The sequence below is a fragment of the Bubalus bubalis genome, chromosome 16, assembly GCF_019923935.1.
Source record: "Bubalus bubalis isolate 160015118507 breed Murrah chromosome 16, NDDB_SH_1, whole genome shotgun sequence".
Lineage (NCBI taxonomy): Eukaryota > Metazoa > Chordata > Mammalia > Artiodactyla > Bovidae > Bubalus > Bubalus bubalis.
Window position 1 is genome coordinate 41,873,648 of NC_059172.1, and position 15,996 is coordinate 41,889,643.

At 45.0% G+C, this 15,996-nt stretch overlaps 1 protein-coding gene across 7 annotated transcripts in view; it reads right to left on the reverse strand.

The window, feature by feature from the left end:
• Positions 1-15,996, reverse strand: part of SCUBE2 (signal peptide, CUB domain and EGF like domain containing 2) — a 68,179-nt gene that overhangs the window by 32,071 nt on the left and 20,112 nt on the right. For 5 of the 7 annotated variants that reach the window (XM_025266624.3, XM_025266625.3, XM_006051589.4 and 2 more), the window contains 8 exons: positions 13,594-13,710; positions 12,802-12,891; positions 8,101-8,217; positions 7,053-7,175; positions 3,199-3,315; positions 1,593-1,715; positions 1,065-1,181; positions 738-824 (listed from right to left, as the gene is read on the reverse strand). In XM_025266624.3, the coding sequence (XP_025122409.1) occupies positions 738-824; positions 1,065-1,181; positions 1,593-1,715; positions 3,199-3,315; positions 7,053-7,175; positions 8,101-8,217; positions 12,802-12,891; positions 13,594-13,710 (891 nt within the window). The remainder of the gene's footprint in view (positions 1-737; positions 825-1,064; positions 1,182-1,592; positions 1,716-3,198; positions 3,316-7,052; positions 7,176-8,100; positions 8,218-12,801; positions 12,892-13,593; positions 13,711-15,996) is intronic. The other 2 variants (XM_025266627.3, XM_044929493.2) reach the window with 2 other exon arrangements.

The window sequence follows — 15,996 nt, forward strand, 5'->3', positions numbered from 1 at the left end:
ATATGCTACTTCACCTCTCTAAACCTCAGTTTCTTCATCTGGTTAATAAAAATAACAATAAAATAGCCCCAGAGGGCTATCGTGTGGATTATAATAAATCAGCTCACATATGTTTTAACTGCTCCATCAATTCACACAAGCTGTTATTATCATGCTTTGAGCCTCTATCTTTGCTTAAACGCATAGTATGGACATCTAGAACCATTTCCTTATTTAGATATTCTCATGACGTCATCACAAACCCATCTAAATCTGGAAGAACAAGGCCTCTGAAGAGCTTTAAAGGTTACTCTTTGTCTTTTGATAAACCGAGAAGGGTTTGGGCTTCTTTCTCTTGACAGGATCCTTGCTCCCCTGTCATGCTCATGTCTCCACCAATGCCATGCACCCCAAGTACCTGTTTTTTCCTGCTGGGCCTCTGAGGGGCTTTATGGTACCTGGAGCTGGGGAGACCCGAGTCTCCTGGCCCCGGAGCTACATGGCCCTCTGCCCAATATGATGACCCACCAGGGCTGCACAGAGCCTCCTGACAGAGTGGACACTCAGTAAGTGTCTGCTATGTGGTGAGTCAGATCACAGGCACCGAGGCTGCAGGCAAGAACATCCTGTAACATGCTCGTGGCATCAGAGAGATTAGGAGAAAAGAAAACAAAGTCAACACCCAAGAACAGCACCCCACAAATGAAGCCCATCGAACACAGTGAGCCCCAGAGACAACACGCAGATTTGGTAATTACCCCCGAAAGCGGAGTCATTTGATTTTTGCAGTTTGTTCCTGAGAGGAGAGGAAGAGCCGCAGGTTACAGAATAGGCCTCTTGCAGTCCTGACAGACAGAAGGTGGGTTGTCAGCATGTGGGCGAGATTACAGGCTCTCCTGCCAGAAGCTCGAGTCCCTCCCTCCCCCCGCTCCACGTGAACCACTAGAAAAACCCCCAGAACACAGGGTCTCAGAGCACAGGCCTCCAGGGGTCAGGGAGCAGCTGGTCAAATACTTGGAAGACCTGTGAGGGCTTCTAACACCTCGAGCCAGGAGGGCCTGGCCCCGGGCCTGGGACCCACTCACCTGGAGAGAGGTGAATGCCAGAGTGACATCTGAGGAAGCACCTGTCTCCTCCACCACTCTTACCGCACTGCAGGGACACGGGGGGTGACAGGCTAGTGGGCAGGCCCCCCTTCACTTCTAGACAGGACAAAATGCAGACACTTACAGAGAGAGAAGGACACTTCCTGGTGAGACCAGGCCAGCTGACTCCCACACACCACAGACCCGAGCGAAGAAGGCAGCGCTGATGCCCAGCCCAAAACACAGACACTCGCTTATTCCCCACCACCCCCCAGGGTAAAGGAGCGTCTGGTTTGCTATTCTTTTCATATGGAAAAGCAAACAGAAGTGAGTTCCAACCTACGCTGAAGCACAGAAGGAAACACCAAAGAGCCTGCAAAGTATCTCCTGTTTTTAAACTATTTAAAGATGGGCTGCTGCAGCTGAGGGCGAGAGAGTTCAGTAGAGGACTGGCCGGCACACGCCGGGTCCAGGGGGTGTGGCGAGAACTGCTGGGCTGCACTGAGCCTGAGCCTCGGGGACTCTTACCCACACAGTCCTTTTTATTCCAGTGGAGCTTGTACCCAGAGTGGCAGTGGCATTCGTAGCTGCCCACAGTGTTCACACAGACCTGCTGACAGCCTCCGTTGTTGATGCTGCACTCGTTGGTGTCTGGGAAGTAAAACACTCTCCTGTCACAGCCGTCTGTCGCTGACCAGGCTGACAGTATCCCTCCATCAAGGAAGAAGCAGGAGGGGAGTCATGTGACTGAAACTCACTAAGGGGACGTGCTGATTGCCTTCAGAGCGTGCACTTGGAACCAGCTGACCCCCTCCCCATTCAGTGGATTTCCTGGCAGGAACCTCACCAGGATGATCTCAAGTTCCATTCTTGACCAAACAGTTGCCCCAACGAGCACATTGAGAAAGGGTCACACTCTACTCTCAGGGTCCAACTTAGCCACAGCACAGGCCCCTAAGTTAAAACTCCACTGTCTTCCTGAGTTACATCCCAAGGGAGATAGAGAGAATGAGGATTCTCCACTTGATAGTTTATAAACTTAGGGTATAGATTAAAAAAAAATGCCCATGTGCCACAACTAGAGAGTCTGTGTGCTACAACGAAGACCTAATGCAGCTAAATAAATAAACAATAAAATTGTAAAAAATAAAGCAGTTATGCTGTCAAAATTTTGGCATTAAAAAAGAAAAATGATGTGCACTAATCCCCATCAACCTGAGACTGAGTCTAAGTTGGAAGGTGACTCCAACTAACACACAGATACATATTCACATTCAGGAAACATTTCCTTGAACTTTCTTGATGGACTTGAGAGTATGTCTTCAGCCATGACGGGTATGTTTTGAAAAGGGGAAGAGAAACAACACTATTTATGACAAATCACTACTATCCATTCTTCCTAAGGACATAGGACACAAGGATCGGGTAGGAAATACTTAGACCAGTGGTTCCCATATCCTCAGATCCCCAAAATCACCTTGGAAGTCTAGCCATTTAGAATCAGAATCAGAATCTGCATTCTCAAAGATTGCTAAATGCATCTGATGATTAGAGGGCGCAGAGTGACACCAAATCTGACTTGGGCTATAGTCGACTTGGCTGTAAGATCATGAGACATCAGAAGATGTTGCTTCAAGGGCTCAGAGCAGAGAGATAGGGTCTGTGGTCCCACTTCCAGATGAGAGACCTACACAAAGACCAGCTCAAAGAGCTCAAACCAAGCCCCACAGCCAGCCCCTATGCGCAGTAAGACTGTGGAATCAGTTGGTGCACCGCCAAGCCTCTCTGAGGACTGTGACTTTACTATCTGTTGGGAAGTTCCAGCAGACAGTACATCAGCTCCTGAGAGACCCTCCATTCTCTGAGTACAACAGCATCAATAAAGTCCATAAAGCATTCACCACTGAAAGAACTCGGCTCTTCTCTCTGCTCCATCTCACACTTGATGAATTAAAGGCATCAATGTGAGAAGATTTCCCATAGCAGATGCTTACCTTGAACTGAGCGACTCCCTACTACTGTTAAGTGACTGGTATGTCCAGTTCAGTTCCCAAGCTAGAAAAATTGGCCCTGATCTCAGGAAACCTTAGGAGTAAGGCCCAGCCTCATGTGACTCTAGAGGGACTCTGCTCACCTCCGCAGTGGGTAAAGCCATAGAGGGTGTACCCTTCGTTGCAAGCACATGTGAAGCTGCCCGGGTGGTTGATGCAGCTGTGGTCACAGGTCCTATCCAGAGAGCATTCATCCACATCTGTAATTGTCAAAGGGAGAGGGGAGCTGAAACTGACTCTGAGGGACAAGCAGAGAGAAAAACACGCTTATAAGAACACTAGTTGCTGACCGATAACAAAAAAAAAACAAAAAACAGAGCAAAGAATTATCTATCAGCTCTCCCTGCTCACTTGTATTAAAGTGTTGAGCAACTCACAATAAGTATATTCACAGCCAGGACCCTTATTTCCAAGTGCTATTGCAAACTAAAAAGCTCAGTGGGTCTCTCTCACCCATGCTTATTTGCAGGGCTGAGCAATTCAAGATACTGAAATGAAGTCAAGTGAAATAACATACCTAAAAGTGAAAGAGAAGTGAAAGTCACTCAGTCGTGTCCAGCTCTTTGTGATCGCATGGACTGTAGCCCACTAGGTTCCTCTATCCATGGAAATCTCCAGGCAAGAATACTGGAGTGGGTTGCCATACCCTCCTCCAGGGGATCTTCCCCACCCAGGGATCAAACCCTGGTCCCCCTCACTGCAGGCAAATTCTTTACCATCTGAGCCATCAGGGAAGCCCTAACATACCTAAAAATGGTTGTAAACTATTAAGGTGCTGCCTGTGCGCCAAAGCCTTTGACTGTGTGTATCACAATAAACTGTGGAAAATTCTGAGAGAGATGGGAATACCAGACCACCTGACCTGCCTCTTGAGAAACCTATATGCAGGTCAGGAAGCAACAGCTAGAACTGGACATGGAACAACAGACTGGTTCCAAATAGGAAAAGGAGTACGTCAAGGCTACATATTGTCACCCTGTTTATTTAACTTATATGCAGAGTACATCATGAGAAATGCTGGGCTGGAAGAAGCACAAGCTGGAATCAAGATTGCTGGGAGAAATATCAATAACCTCAGATATGCAAATGACACCACCCTTATGGCAGAAGGTGAAGAGGAACTAAAAAGCCTCTTGATGAAAAGTGAAAGAGGAGAGTGAAAAAGTTGGCTTAAAGCTCAACATTCAGAAAACTAAGATCATGGCTTCTGGTCCCATCACTTCATGGGAAATAGATGGGGAAACAGTGGAAACAGTGTCAGACTTTATTTTGGGGGGCTCCAAAATCACTGCAGATGGTGATTGCAGCCATGAAATTAAAAGACACTTACTCCTTGGAAGGAAAGTTATGACCAACCTAGATAGCATATTGAAAAGCAGAGACATTACTTTGTCAACAAAGGTCCATCTTGTCAAGGCTATGGTTTTTCCAGTGGTCATGTATGGATGTGAGAGTTGGACTGTGAAGAAAGCTGACCACCGAAGAATTGATGCTTTTGAACTGTGGTGTTGGAGAAGACTCTTGAGAGTCCCTTGGACTGCAAGGAGATCCAACCAGTCCATTCTAAAGGAGATCAGTCCTGGGTGTTCATTGGAAGGACTGATGCTAAAGCTGAAACTCCAATACTTTGGCCACCTCATGCGAAGAGTTGACTCATTGGAAAAGACTCTGATGCTGGGAGGGATTGGGGGCAGGAGGAGAAGGGGATGACAGAGGATGAGATGGCTGGATGGTATCACCGACTCGATGAACATGAGTTTGAGTGAACTCTGGGAGTTGGTGATGGACAGGGAGACCTGGAGTGCTGCGATTCATGGGGTCGCAAAGAGTCGGACACGACTAAGTGACTGAACTGAACTGAACTGTGCGTTATTACTATTCTATTACTAATTGGTAAAAGAGCCATAGTAATGTTATAAGCTATATTCAATTAAAAAGAGAAAACACTTGAGCTGGAGATATCTCTTTTGGGTCTAGCCAGAATTTGTCTTCTGGCCCTAGGAGACCAGTTGATCTTGAGCTTTAATGCCCTCTGCACTAAAAAAAAAAAAAAAAAAAAAATCATTAACATTAACATCCTCAGTAATTTTCTATTGCAGACCCTGAAATGTGGTGCTTAAGCACCAAACTAGATCCTTTTGGCCAATCCTTTGGCTTTGTTCCTCCCTCCTGTTTCAGTCCCAGGAGACCCCTCCCTTCCTGGTTCAGCATGGAAGCCTCCTTGGCTTCAGTTGAGGTCATGGAAACTAGCCTCAGGAGGCTGCCTTCATCGATCTAATCATCTCTTCTTCCCTGGTCTGTTCTCACATCTTTCCCGTATGCTGGAATTTCAGTGTTTCACTTCCTCAACTCTTGGGAAGATTTTAACAGTTATGACTTGTGTCCCCAGATGGATAGACCAGGACCAGGGCAGGACTCAGTGCAAGCCAACTAGACCATTGCTAGATCCCTTTTTCAACACCAACTGTGCCATGAGAAATTTCGTTAATAAAAAACAAACATTTGGAAGGAATTGGAGGAATGAAAAACATGAAATAAAAAAGGGCAAAATCTTACAAAATCTCTTCATCCACTTTTTCCCAGAAGTCCTGGAAATTTCTTCAGTAAGTTTGTTCTGTGCAAATATTTGTTCTACCAAGACTGACCAGTGAAAAATGAGAAAAAGTCTATTTGCTCTGTAGCAATTGATGTCATTCTATGAATTCTGTTATTAATATCAGCCAGTTACTGAGAATGTGGGTTTGTTCGGTAGCTAACTTTGGCTGCTCACAAAGGGCTCTTGCTTTGCCAAAAATAATGAAATCACTTTTCTAATTCCTTTTTAATGTGTTTACACAGCTTAAATAGTATTTCTTGCTCTATACATTATGAAACATCATATGGAACAGTAAATTTTCTTTCCAAGTCAAACAGAAGAAAATCACGCAGTAGTTATCTAAAATGAACTCGCTGACTTTAAAGGGGGCTATATATGAAGAGTCTGACAAATTATGTATCAAGAAGGAAAAAACCAAGAGAGAAACTTAAGATTTTAAGACTGTAAGATTTTTTAAAAGTAATGTTGCATCTTTATTATCTGAAGTGAAATCAGATTTTTTTTTTCTGATTTTGATTTAACTGTGGGACTTCTAACCAAATAAGTTAGGCTGTTCTTATTCTCAGAAATGAAACAGGAATAATGCCAGCACATCTTTCCTGTGGGTTTCTTTTTGCATGTCAATAGGGCATAAAAGGTGCTCATCTGGAAATATAAATGATGCCCCCTCAACCCAAAACAGCTTATCGCTGTCCAAAACAATTATTAATATCAATAACAGCTACCCAGAGAAGTTCCCTTAAGATATCCCTTATGTGGGAAGAATGTGTCTGAGAAGGGATTTGACATCCTGCCCAAGGACTGCCCAGCCTCTCCTCCACTCAGTCCTCTCCCTCCCTCATCCCCTACCCTTGCCGCAACACCAAAGGCTGGTCATTCAAACAAGGCCTATAAGAAAGGGACCAATTAGTTGACCCCAACTTTTTGCTGAGAAAAGATATGTTAATTAAATCAACATCGTTTTGCACCAAATTTTGTTAGGAAATCCATAACACTCAAGGAAGTTTTAGAAAAGGGAACGTATTCTTCATCTCAACCCTAACACAACCCTGCCTGCATTCTGCGATCCATTTCTAGCAGCACGCTCTGGGCTGTAATCACACCACATAGGTTCTTTGAGGTGTTCTCTAATCATCAACAACTGAACTTCCAAAATATACCTGTGAGCTAACTTATGTTTGTATTTTACCTAACAGATGAAAAAAGTGAAGCACAGGCTGGAGGCTGGATTAACGACTCCATTTGAGAAGCCCAGCGAGCCGGTCTCGGCCCGGGTGAGGTTTCATCTTCTCCAATCCAACCAGTGGGCACTGCAGGGCACAGCTATGTTTCAGCACATACCTTGGCAAGACTTCTCATCTGTTAATAATTTAAATCCCTTTTTGCAGCTGCAGTCAAAACTGCCCACGGTGTTTCTGCAGAAATGATCACACCCTCCGTTGCGCGTCTGGCACTCGTCAATATCTGTAACAGGCAAGCATCGGCAAATCAGACAGCGGTACTTGCCTTGTTAGCCACAAATCCCTGAAGTGCTATCGTGTGTGCTTCGTTATTCTCTGAAACAGAAAGAGACCCATAAAAGCATTTAAGGATGTTTACCGATGTTTTCCATCTTACACACCTTCTCTTGCCTGGCTTAACCCGTTTTGAAAGACAAGTGCCTCATACCCTGGAGAATTCGGACTTAGGCTGCCCTTCTCTTAACCGGAATTAAGGAAACAAACGGAGGGAAAATGGGGATGCCCTATTACTCCCTCATGCCTGCACTGGTCTCTCAAGATGAGATGGCTTCCTTTCCTATACTTCCCATTCCAGTTTAACGATTTAAACTATAAGGAACTAGAATATTTGTTTTGGCAAATTACATAACGATTAAATAGCCTCAATGCTTTTAAATGATTTCTGATACTTGATCAATCTTATATTTTCTGTTTCATCTGGTAACTGTTTATCTACTTTTTTAAAATTACATTAAAGAACGACGCCTTTGTACTCTTGCCCATGAAATACTAAGTCACTGGGGTCTCTATTCATTACCATATGTTGATGGTACATTCATTAAGTTCTCTGGATAACAATCTTGGCTGTTATTTATGATAGGATGATATTATCTCCTGGAAATGAATGTTTCCGTGAACAACTGCTTTTTTCTAATAAGGCCACTGCCTGAAATGGATTGTGCCTGTAGAAGCTGACCTTCTCTACAGTTACTGTAATTAAGTCGGTTCTAATTAAGCTTCCTCAATTATAACCTTCTACTAGCCTAGGGAAGAAACGCTTCCTTTTGATCAATATGAATCATAAGCAAATCTGGAGTCGCTCAGGAGGCGTGGAGGGGGAGAACTGCCTTTACTCCCCCAGGTGAGCTGCATGGAGAGGCCCAGGCTACCTTTACAGGTCTTTCCGTCCATCTGGAGCGTGAAGCCAACGGGACAACTGCAATGAACCCCTGTTGAAGTATCCTTGCAGGTGCGGTCACAGCCTCCATTGTTGACAGCACACGTTTCTGCCAAGGAGGTAAGAAAGAGGCAGTTAGCTTCGAAGAGAAGTGCTGACACAGCTGGGAGGAAAGGGACATCCGTGCAGTGGTAATACTTGACAAAAATTCATGAACATCAGGGAGTGTGTGGGGTACTCACAGCCATACCCCAAGTCTCTGCCACCCACAAGTGAGTTAGAGGAAGAGCAAGTGCAGCTCCTCCCCATCCCCTATCTGCATAAGTGACATCGGGACTTCCCTAGTGGTCCGGTGGCTAAGACTCTGCGCTCCCAATGCAGGGGACCCAGGTTCAATCCCTGGTTGGGGAACTAGATCCCACATGCTGCAGCTAATCATATGTGCTGCAAATAAAAGACCTCACATGCCACAACCAAGATCCAGAGCAGCCAAATAAATAAGTGACATCTCCCCAGGAAACCTGACAGGATGACAGGGGGACAGACGCCCTTGCCAACCTGCTTTCCTCTCTACTGGCAGATGTGAAAACACTAAAAGTTCCTGGCAGGTGTGAAGACACTAAAGAACCAAATGTTCTTTAGTGAAGACACTAAAGAGGCTGAGTATGACAACCTCTTCCAGCAGGCTAGATGCGAATGCGGAACAGAGCCAAGGGGGATGTTCCTTCCTTTAACCTGAACCTTCTCTGTTCACTGTGTGCTATGGGCAAAGTGAGAAAGGGGAAATATCACCCATCCCAGCCCTTCTCTTCCTGCAGACCAATGACTTCCTCGGCAACTGCCCAGTAACTCAAATTAGAAGTTTACCTTTCCTTGGAAGGAGAAAGACCCGTTATGGCTATGTGAAAACTCAGCTGCAGTTACGAAATCGTATCTAACCTTTTAGCTCTGCATTAATTCCAAGTAATACACAAACGCATTCAACATTCATTCAACTGTTAGCATTTAGCTACCAGAAACTGACTTTACACCCAAAACTACCTCTTTTTGAAGTCTTGGAGGACAAACTTAGTTCTGATTAAATATGACGGATAGAACAAGTATGTTTAATCTCTGTTTCCTCTCCAAACCTCACTAAAAAGAGAGTAAATAAAATTTTAAGTGTAAATCCTTAAGGACAAATAAAATAGAAAATAATAGATGAAAGATGTCAAATCTTCTGGAAGTGGCATATCAATGGAGGAATGCTAACTAGCAGTTAAACCTTGGCAGTCTGCAGAGAGATGCCAACAATTGGTCAGCTCATGTGAGCCACAGAATCCCAGAGGGGCTGGGGAATTGGAAACACTAAAGTTACTCGAGAGGCAGAGGTAAGGATGGAGTTAAAATATGAAGACTGATTTGAGAGTCCGTATAACAAATAAGCCCCCAGATGGCCATCTTAATTCCATAGCCCATAGTTCATCCCTATTCAGGCTAAAGCAGATTAATATAGTCTCTGAAAAAGTCAGACCAGAGAAACCCTGGACTCATGGGTGCCAGAAATAGCAGAGGAAGGAAGGGGAGATGCTGTTGGGTGAAAGTCTATACTGTGAAAAGAGCGATCTCTCACTTTCATCCTCTGTCTCCCTATTTCCTGGGATGCTGGCAGCCAAGCCTAAATAACCCCAGCAGGAGACTGAAGGATTCCTCTCCAGTTAAACTGACCTGCCCAAGTAAAAGACTTGCAGATACTGGCATTTGAAGATCTCCAGATGAAATGACTAAGCCACTGCCTAGTCCACCAAGCATTCAGTTCAGTTCAGTGGCTCAGTCGTGTCCGACTCTTTGCGACCCCATGAATTGCATAAAGCCCACCAGTTGACAGATTATCCAAGTAGCTTTTCAATATTCCACTTTTAAATATGAAAAGTCAGCTGAGGATCACCAGACATTTCAGGAAAGCCTCTAGTATGAAATAATACACCAAGTCAAACAAACATGGGAAAAGGAATCTGGGGAAAACAAAGCTAATAAAGGGGAACAACAGAGAAGTTAGAAAATCTTATCATTAATTTCCTCAGGGAGGTAAGAAAACCATCCATGAAATAAGAACAAGTTCCAACAACAAAATACCAAAGTAAAGTTCTTGAAAAATTAAAATATGAAGGCTGAAATATAAAAAGAACCCTATAGAAAGTTTGGGGGGGAAATGAAGGATGTCCTAGGAAGTAAATATCAAGAAGAGAAAAAAGAAGTAAATTTGAGGAGCAAACCAGGAGTTACAATAGTCAACTAATAGGAGTTTCAGAAAGACTGAGAAAAGTAAAGAAAATTATTGAAAGAAAAATAAAAGAAAATTTCTTGGAACCTCTTTCTTTGACTCTTTGAACTCGCTCAGTCGTGTCCGACTCTTTGCGACCCCGTGGCCTGTAGCCAGCCAGGCTCCTCTGTCCATGGGATTCTCCAGGCAAGAATACTGGAGTGGGTTGCCATTTCCTTCTCCAGGGGATCTTCCCAACCCAGGAATCGAACCCTGGTTTCCCACATGGCAGGCAGATGCTTTATCCTCTGAGCCACTGGGGAATTCACATTTTGGAACCTAGGGATGCGAATGTCCTTCTTGAAAAGGCCTACTGAGTGCTCAGTATAACAGGTGAGACAAATCCTTCAGTGGGGGACACTGTCGCGAAATTTCAGATCGCCAGGGACAACGTTAAGACCCTGAAAACACCCAGAGAGAAGCTCTTATAGGTTTCACACAAAGAATCAAGAATTAGACTTCTGGAAAGAACACTGAATGTTCAAAACAACAGGGCATTATTCAAAACTCTGACGAAATATTCTTCCCAACTTTGAACTCTTCTAAGCCAAATTCTTAAGAAAGGGGGAAGGTAAACTATAAAGGCATTTTCAAGTGTGCAGAGTTTTTCAAAAAATCTCTATCTACCCTTGCAAACTAACAAAACAGAAGCCATGGGATCCAGCAAAGCAGGAGCATGGGGAAGGGAATTTCCAAGTGGGTGCTCCAGGAAAGGCCAAGATGACAGATATGCAACTGGCCCAGGAGTGAGGCCCCACTGGAGCAGGGTGGAATCCTCAGAAGGGACTTTTTTGTAAAAAATGGAATTGGCAAGTTATCTGCTGTCATTGTAAAGGGTTTTAGAGGTCTGCCAGAAATTTGGGGGAAAAAAAATGGTAAGAGGTACTAAGAAAACTAGCTTCCCTCACAGCTCAGTTGGTAGAGAATCTGCCCTAATGCAGGAGACCTGGGTTCGATTCCTGGGTTGGGAAGATCCCCTGGAGAAGGAAATGGCAACCCACTCCAGTATTCTTGCCTGGAGAATCCCATGGACGAGGAACCTGGCATGCTATAGTCTATTGGGTTGCAAGAGTCGGACACAACTTAGTGACTGAATAACAACATATTAAGGGTATGAGGGAGTCTGTGTGTGTATTGGGGGAGGGGTCAAAGGGAGCTTAACAACTTAATCCTCTGTGGTAGGAAGTCAAAAACTACTATTTAAAACTGATGCATCAGGGGAATTCCCTGGCAGTCTAGTGCTTAAGACTTTGTGCTCTCATTGCCTAGGATGCAAGTTCAATCACTGGTCAGGGAACTAAGATCCCATGAACCCTGTGGTGCAGGGAAAAAAAAAACACCCGACATCAAGAAATAACTATATACACTTTCCTTTTCAGAAATATGGGGGAGGGTAAGTCAGGAAAAGAAGAAACAACCAGGAGAATTAAAAATTGTGGCCACTGGCAAATGGCAAGTTATAAGACAAGGAAATGATCTATTTCATTATAAGTACTATTAAGTACTAATTAACTCTTTAAGGTTTTCATATTATTCATACATACTGTTCTAAGGCAATTAAAAATAATAATTTTAATAGGGCAGAGCAGAAAAGAGCTCAGAAATGTCACCTGCCTGGTAACCAATGGCTGCTTAATATCTTACCTGACCGTTACATCCAGAAGCCATCCAAAGATCAGTTTCATTTAGGTCAAGCCAAGCTTTCTCCAGAATAATAACATCAAAGGAGCTGCTTGATTCTCGCCCCACAGCCAAGGCTGAGTGTCTGCTGTCTGTGGCCTCCAGCTCCAGCGGGCCTGCTGGCAGACGTCCCTGTGTCCCTCAGCCAAGTGCCGCTCTTCTCCATTCATCTCTCCTGCCATTAACATGGCTGAGTCTGAACTAGAAGACTCAGTGGACAAACACCCAGCCAAAGTGCCATGCTAAGCAGGGGCTGCCCAAAATGCCTCTCTCTTCATAGTTACTCAGGGTGGAGGGGATCTGACATGTACTGACCACCCACTAAGTCCCAGGCAGTGGACTCTGAGCACTTTGGCATATTATTGTCTTAGCTGAGCTTCCTGATAGCCCGAAGAGATCAACTGTATTACATCCATTTTAGAGGAAGGCCAGGACACAGTTTTTCCAAGTCCCAAGTCTGGCAAGTTTCAGATGCTAACCAGCTACGCTGACAGCTGAACCAATGTTCTTCCCACTGGACCAGGGGTCCTGGATGGTGACTTAGCAACAGCAGTGAGTGGAGAACCGACACACCTCAGCTGGACAGGAGCTGCTGACTCCGGTCCAACTGGTCTGGGGCACATGGCCCCAGGTTCAGTCCTGAGGCCGTAAGTTGGGGACAGAAAGGGACAATGCAGCAGCTGGGCTTGGGGGTGTGTGTGAGGCGCCTACCCATGAGCAGCCGCCGTTTCACCCGTTTATCCCCATCCGTCACGGATGTGGCGTTGCTCTCCATCACCTCCAGGGCAATGTCCTCTCGCTCTGCAAGAGACGCAAAGAGCACAGTTCTCTGAATGAGTCAGATTGTTCGTCCCCAGCACAACCACTTCCTTGGAAATCCCAGACACGAGAACAATGTGAGAAATGTGACTCTTTGCTCAACAAAAACATGTTGCAATGAGGCTCTGTGTTACATGGCCACAGAGCCTTAATAGACATTAAATACGGGAAAGAGGTTTTTTTTATTATATTGTACTGACCACAGACCCTGGGGAATGCAAGCTTCAGATTCACTTCAGAACCCCTAGTTCAGGACAAAAAGAATCTTGGATCGGGGAACCTCTAAAATGGAGCTAGCAAAGGACACATCACGATGGACAGGGCAGGCATCCAGCCATAAGCATGCAACTCTGGCTTCTGCTGATGGCAAAGGCCACCCTGTCATCATGAACAGCTCTCCTGGGAGGTGACCCATCTCCAGAATATCAGCTCCGGGAGCAGCCTAGTCCAGGAAAGGAACAAGGGCTCTCCAAGTTCTCACAGGGAGAACAGGGCCCCCATTCCAGGTCTGGAGTACTGCCCCTGCCCCATGTGAAGCAGCATGGAACCCGCTTGAGGGCATGTGCACTGGCAACACCCTACCTCTGGTTCTAAACGCTATTAATAGTTAGGGTTGGGTTAGGGTTGGGTTAGTGGTGAGCAGGCTAGGGGAGACCCTAAACCAGCGTTGGGGTCACCATTCACCGAGGCAGCTCCTCCCATCCGAGTGCATCTTGTACCGAGGATGGCAGCTACACTCTGGGCCTTCAGCGGTGTCTTCACAGGAGTGCTGGCATCCACCGTTTCCATGGTTACAGGTCACTAAGAGAATGAATCGACACATCACACACTGAGATGTCCACACCTGGGGCTGTGTTTCCTCCGGAAGAGCTCTGATTCTCATTCAGGAGGTCTTCAGGCACCTAGCATGTACGAGGGACTGTGTGTAAAAGACCCTTGACTCAGTCCATATCCCTGTCTATGTGAGCAAACAGTCACAATAAGACTTGTAGAAATGCTGAATGACAGATCTGAGCAACACTACATAGGAAGACAGAGATGTGAAGGTGAAGGGAGATTTTCACCATTTAAAGGAAATGATACCAAAGGATTCTAAACTAGTGCTCTGCTCTATCAGAAGAAGTACTGGGACATTTGGAAATGCTATCGCGTTTTATGTCTGGAACAGATGGTATTTAATTTATACGTATATGTTAGGATTTCTCTCATCAGATTACATCTGATTAGTTAGAAGGGAGGGTAATCAGAGGAAATGATGACTCTTCGCGCACAGTTAATGCAACATTAACCAATAATTACAAAGACTGTGTATGAACACATTGATAACAAGCCAAGGAGGGGAAGAAAGCCAACCACAAAACTATCTATTCATCAAACTGAACAGTGGTTACCTCTGGCAAAGGAAATGGGAAGGGGGGAAGGTTATATGTTTCTTTGGACTGTTTAAATTCTTATACAGTCATTTTTAATTTTTTAATTTAAAAGAACTAAATTTGTGCTGTGAGAAAGAAAATGTTCTGTGATTATAGCTGTGTAATAATTGCATATGCATATCAACAACTAAATAGGAATATGAGAAAAGCAAAACAGCTGGATTATGTGGTGAAATTCTGGGGTTTTTTAATTATTTTAAGTTTTATAATATTATCTGAATATAATCTTATGGTATTATTTGAGCAATGATATCTTTAAAACATTTTAAATCTTTACAAATAAACTCTCAGTTAGTCTACTGGCTCCTGAAAGGCTGTAAAATGCTGAATCTCATCCACAGGTGAGTCTCCTGCAGAGACCTGGGCCTTCTTTTTGAAGATAGCTGTAGCCAGTCCCACTTTTAGGGGCTTATGAGGCTGTCAGAACCTGCTGATGGTGATGGTGGCATAAGCCTAGATTGTCAGGCTATGAGGCCGTGCTCTGCTTTGTGATGGAGGTATCAGACAGAAGTCTCACCAGCAAAACTGTCTGTCTCTATTTTTTAAAAAATATTTATTTATTTGGCTGCACCAGGTCTTAGTAGTGGCATGTGGGATCTAGTTCCCCAACCAGGAATCAAACCTGGGCCCCCTGCATTAGGAGTGTGGAGTTTCAGCCACTGGACCGCCTGTCCAGTGGCTTCTACCACTGGAAATCCCTGTCTCTCCATCTCTTAACCACGGAGGTCTACTCACTGTAAACAACCAACCCTAGCAAACTGCAGGCATCTTCTAGAAGGTCCATGACTTTGGGCATGCTGCGTGCATGCTCAGTCACTTCAGTCGTGTCCAACTCTTTTCAACCCTATGGACTGTAGCCCGCCAGGCTCCTCTGTCCAAGGGATTCTCCAGGCAAGAATACCAGAGCGGGTTGCCATGCCCTTCTCCAGGGCATCTTCCTGACCCAGGGATCGAATCCGTGACTCCTGCATCTCCTGCATTTGCAAGCAGATTCTTCACCCACCTGAGAAACCCCAAAATGTAATAAAGGTGCATGTTCACTCAGTCATGTTCAACTCTTTGAGACCCCACGGACTGCAGCCCACCAGGCTCGTCTATGGAATTTTCCAAGCAAGAATATTGGAGTGGGTTGCCATTTCCTCCTCCAGGGAGGGAACCCACATCTCTTGTGTCTCCTGCATTAGCAGGCAGGTTCTTTACCAGCTGAACCACCACGGAAGCCCAATGACTTTGGGAAGAGTTCCTAAAAGGAAACCCTCAGTGTTTCCTCTGGCATAAATAGTGGTTTAGAAACACCTTTAATGGTGGTCGTTTCCTGTTATCCATCGGAGCTATTATTGTGTTTCTTCATCCCGAGGCAGCTGCATCTGGACTGTGTACACCATGTACTGACTCATCCATTATATAAATGTGTATTGAACACATCCAGGACAAGACCAAGAGGCAAAAGTAAGACAAAATCCCTGACTTGGAGAGGTTCATGGCTGGGGGAAAAACACATAAACATAGAATTCAACCCACAGAGCCACGTGCTATAATTGAGGAATAAACAACACTGCGGGAGGCAAAATACCAACTGGCGGCCTTGTCTGAGGCCATCGGGGACTGCCTCTGAGGTCGTGTAGCATGGTGATTAGGAGCACAAGCCTTACAG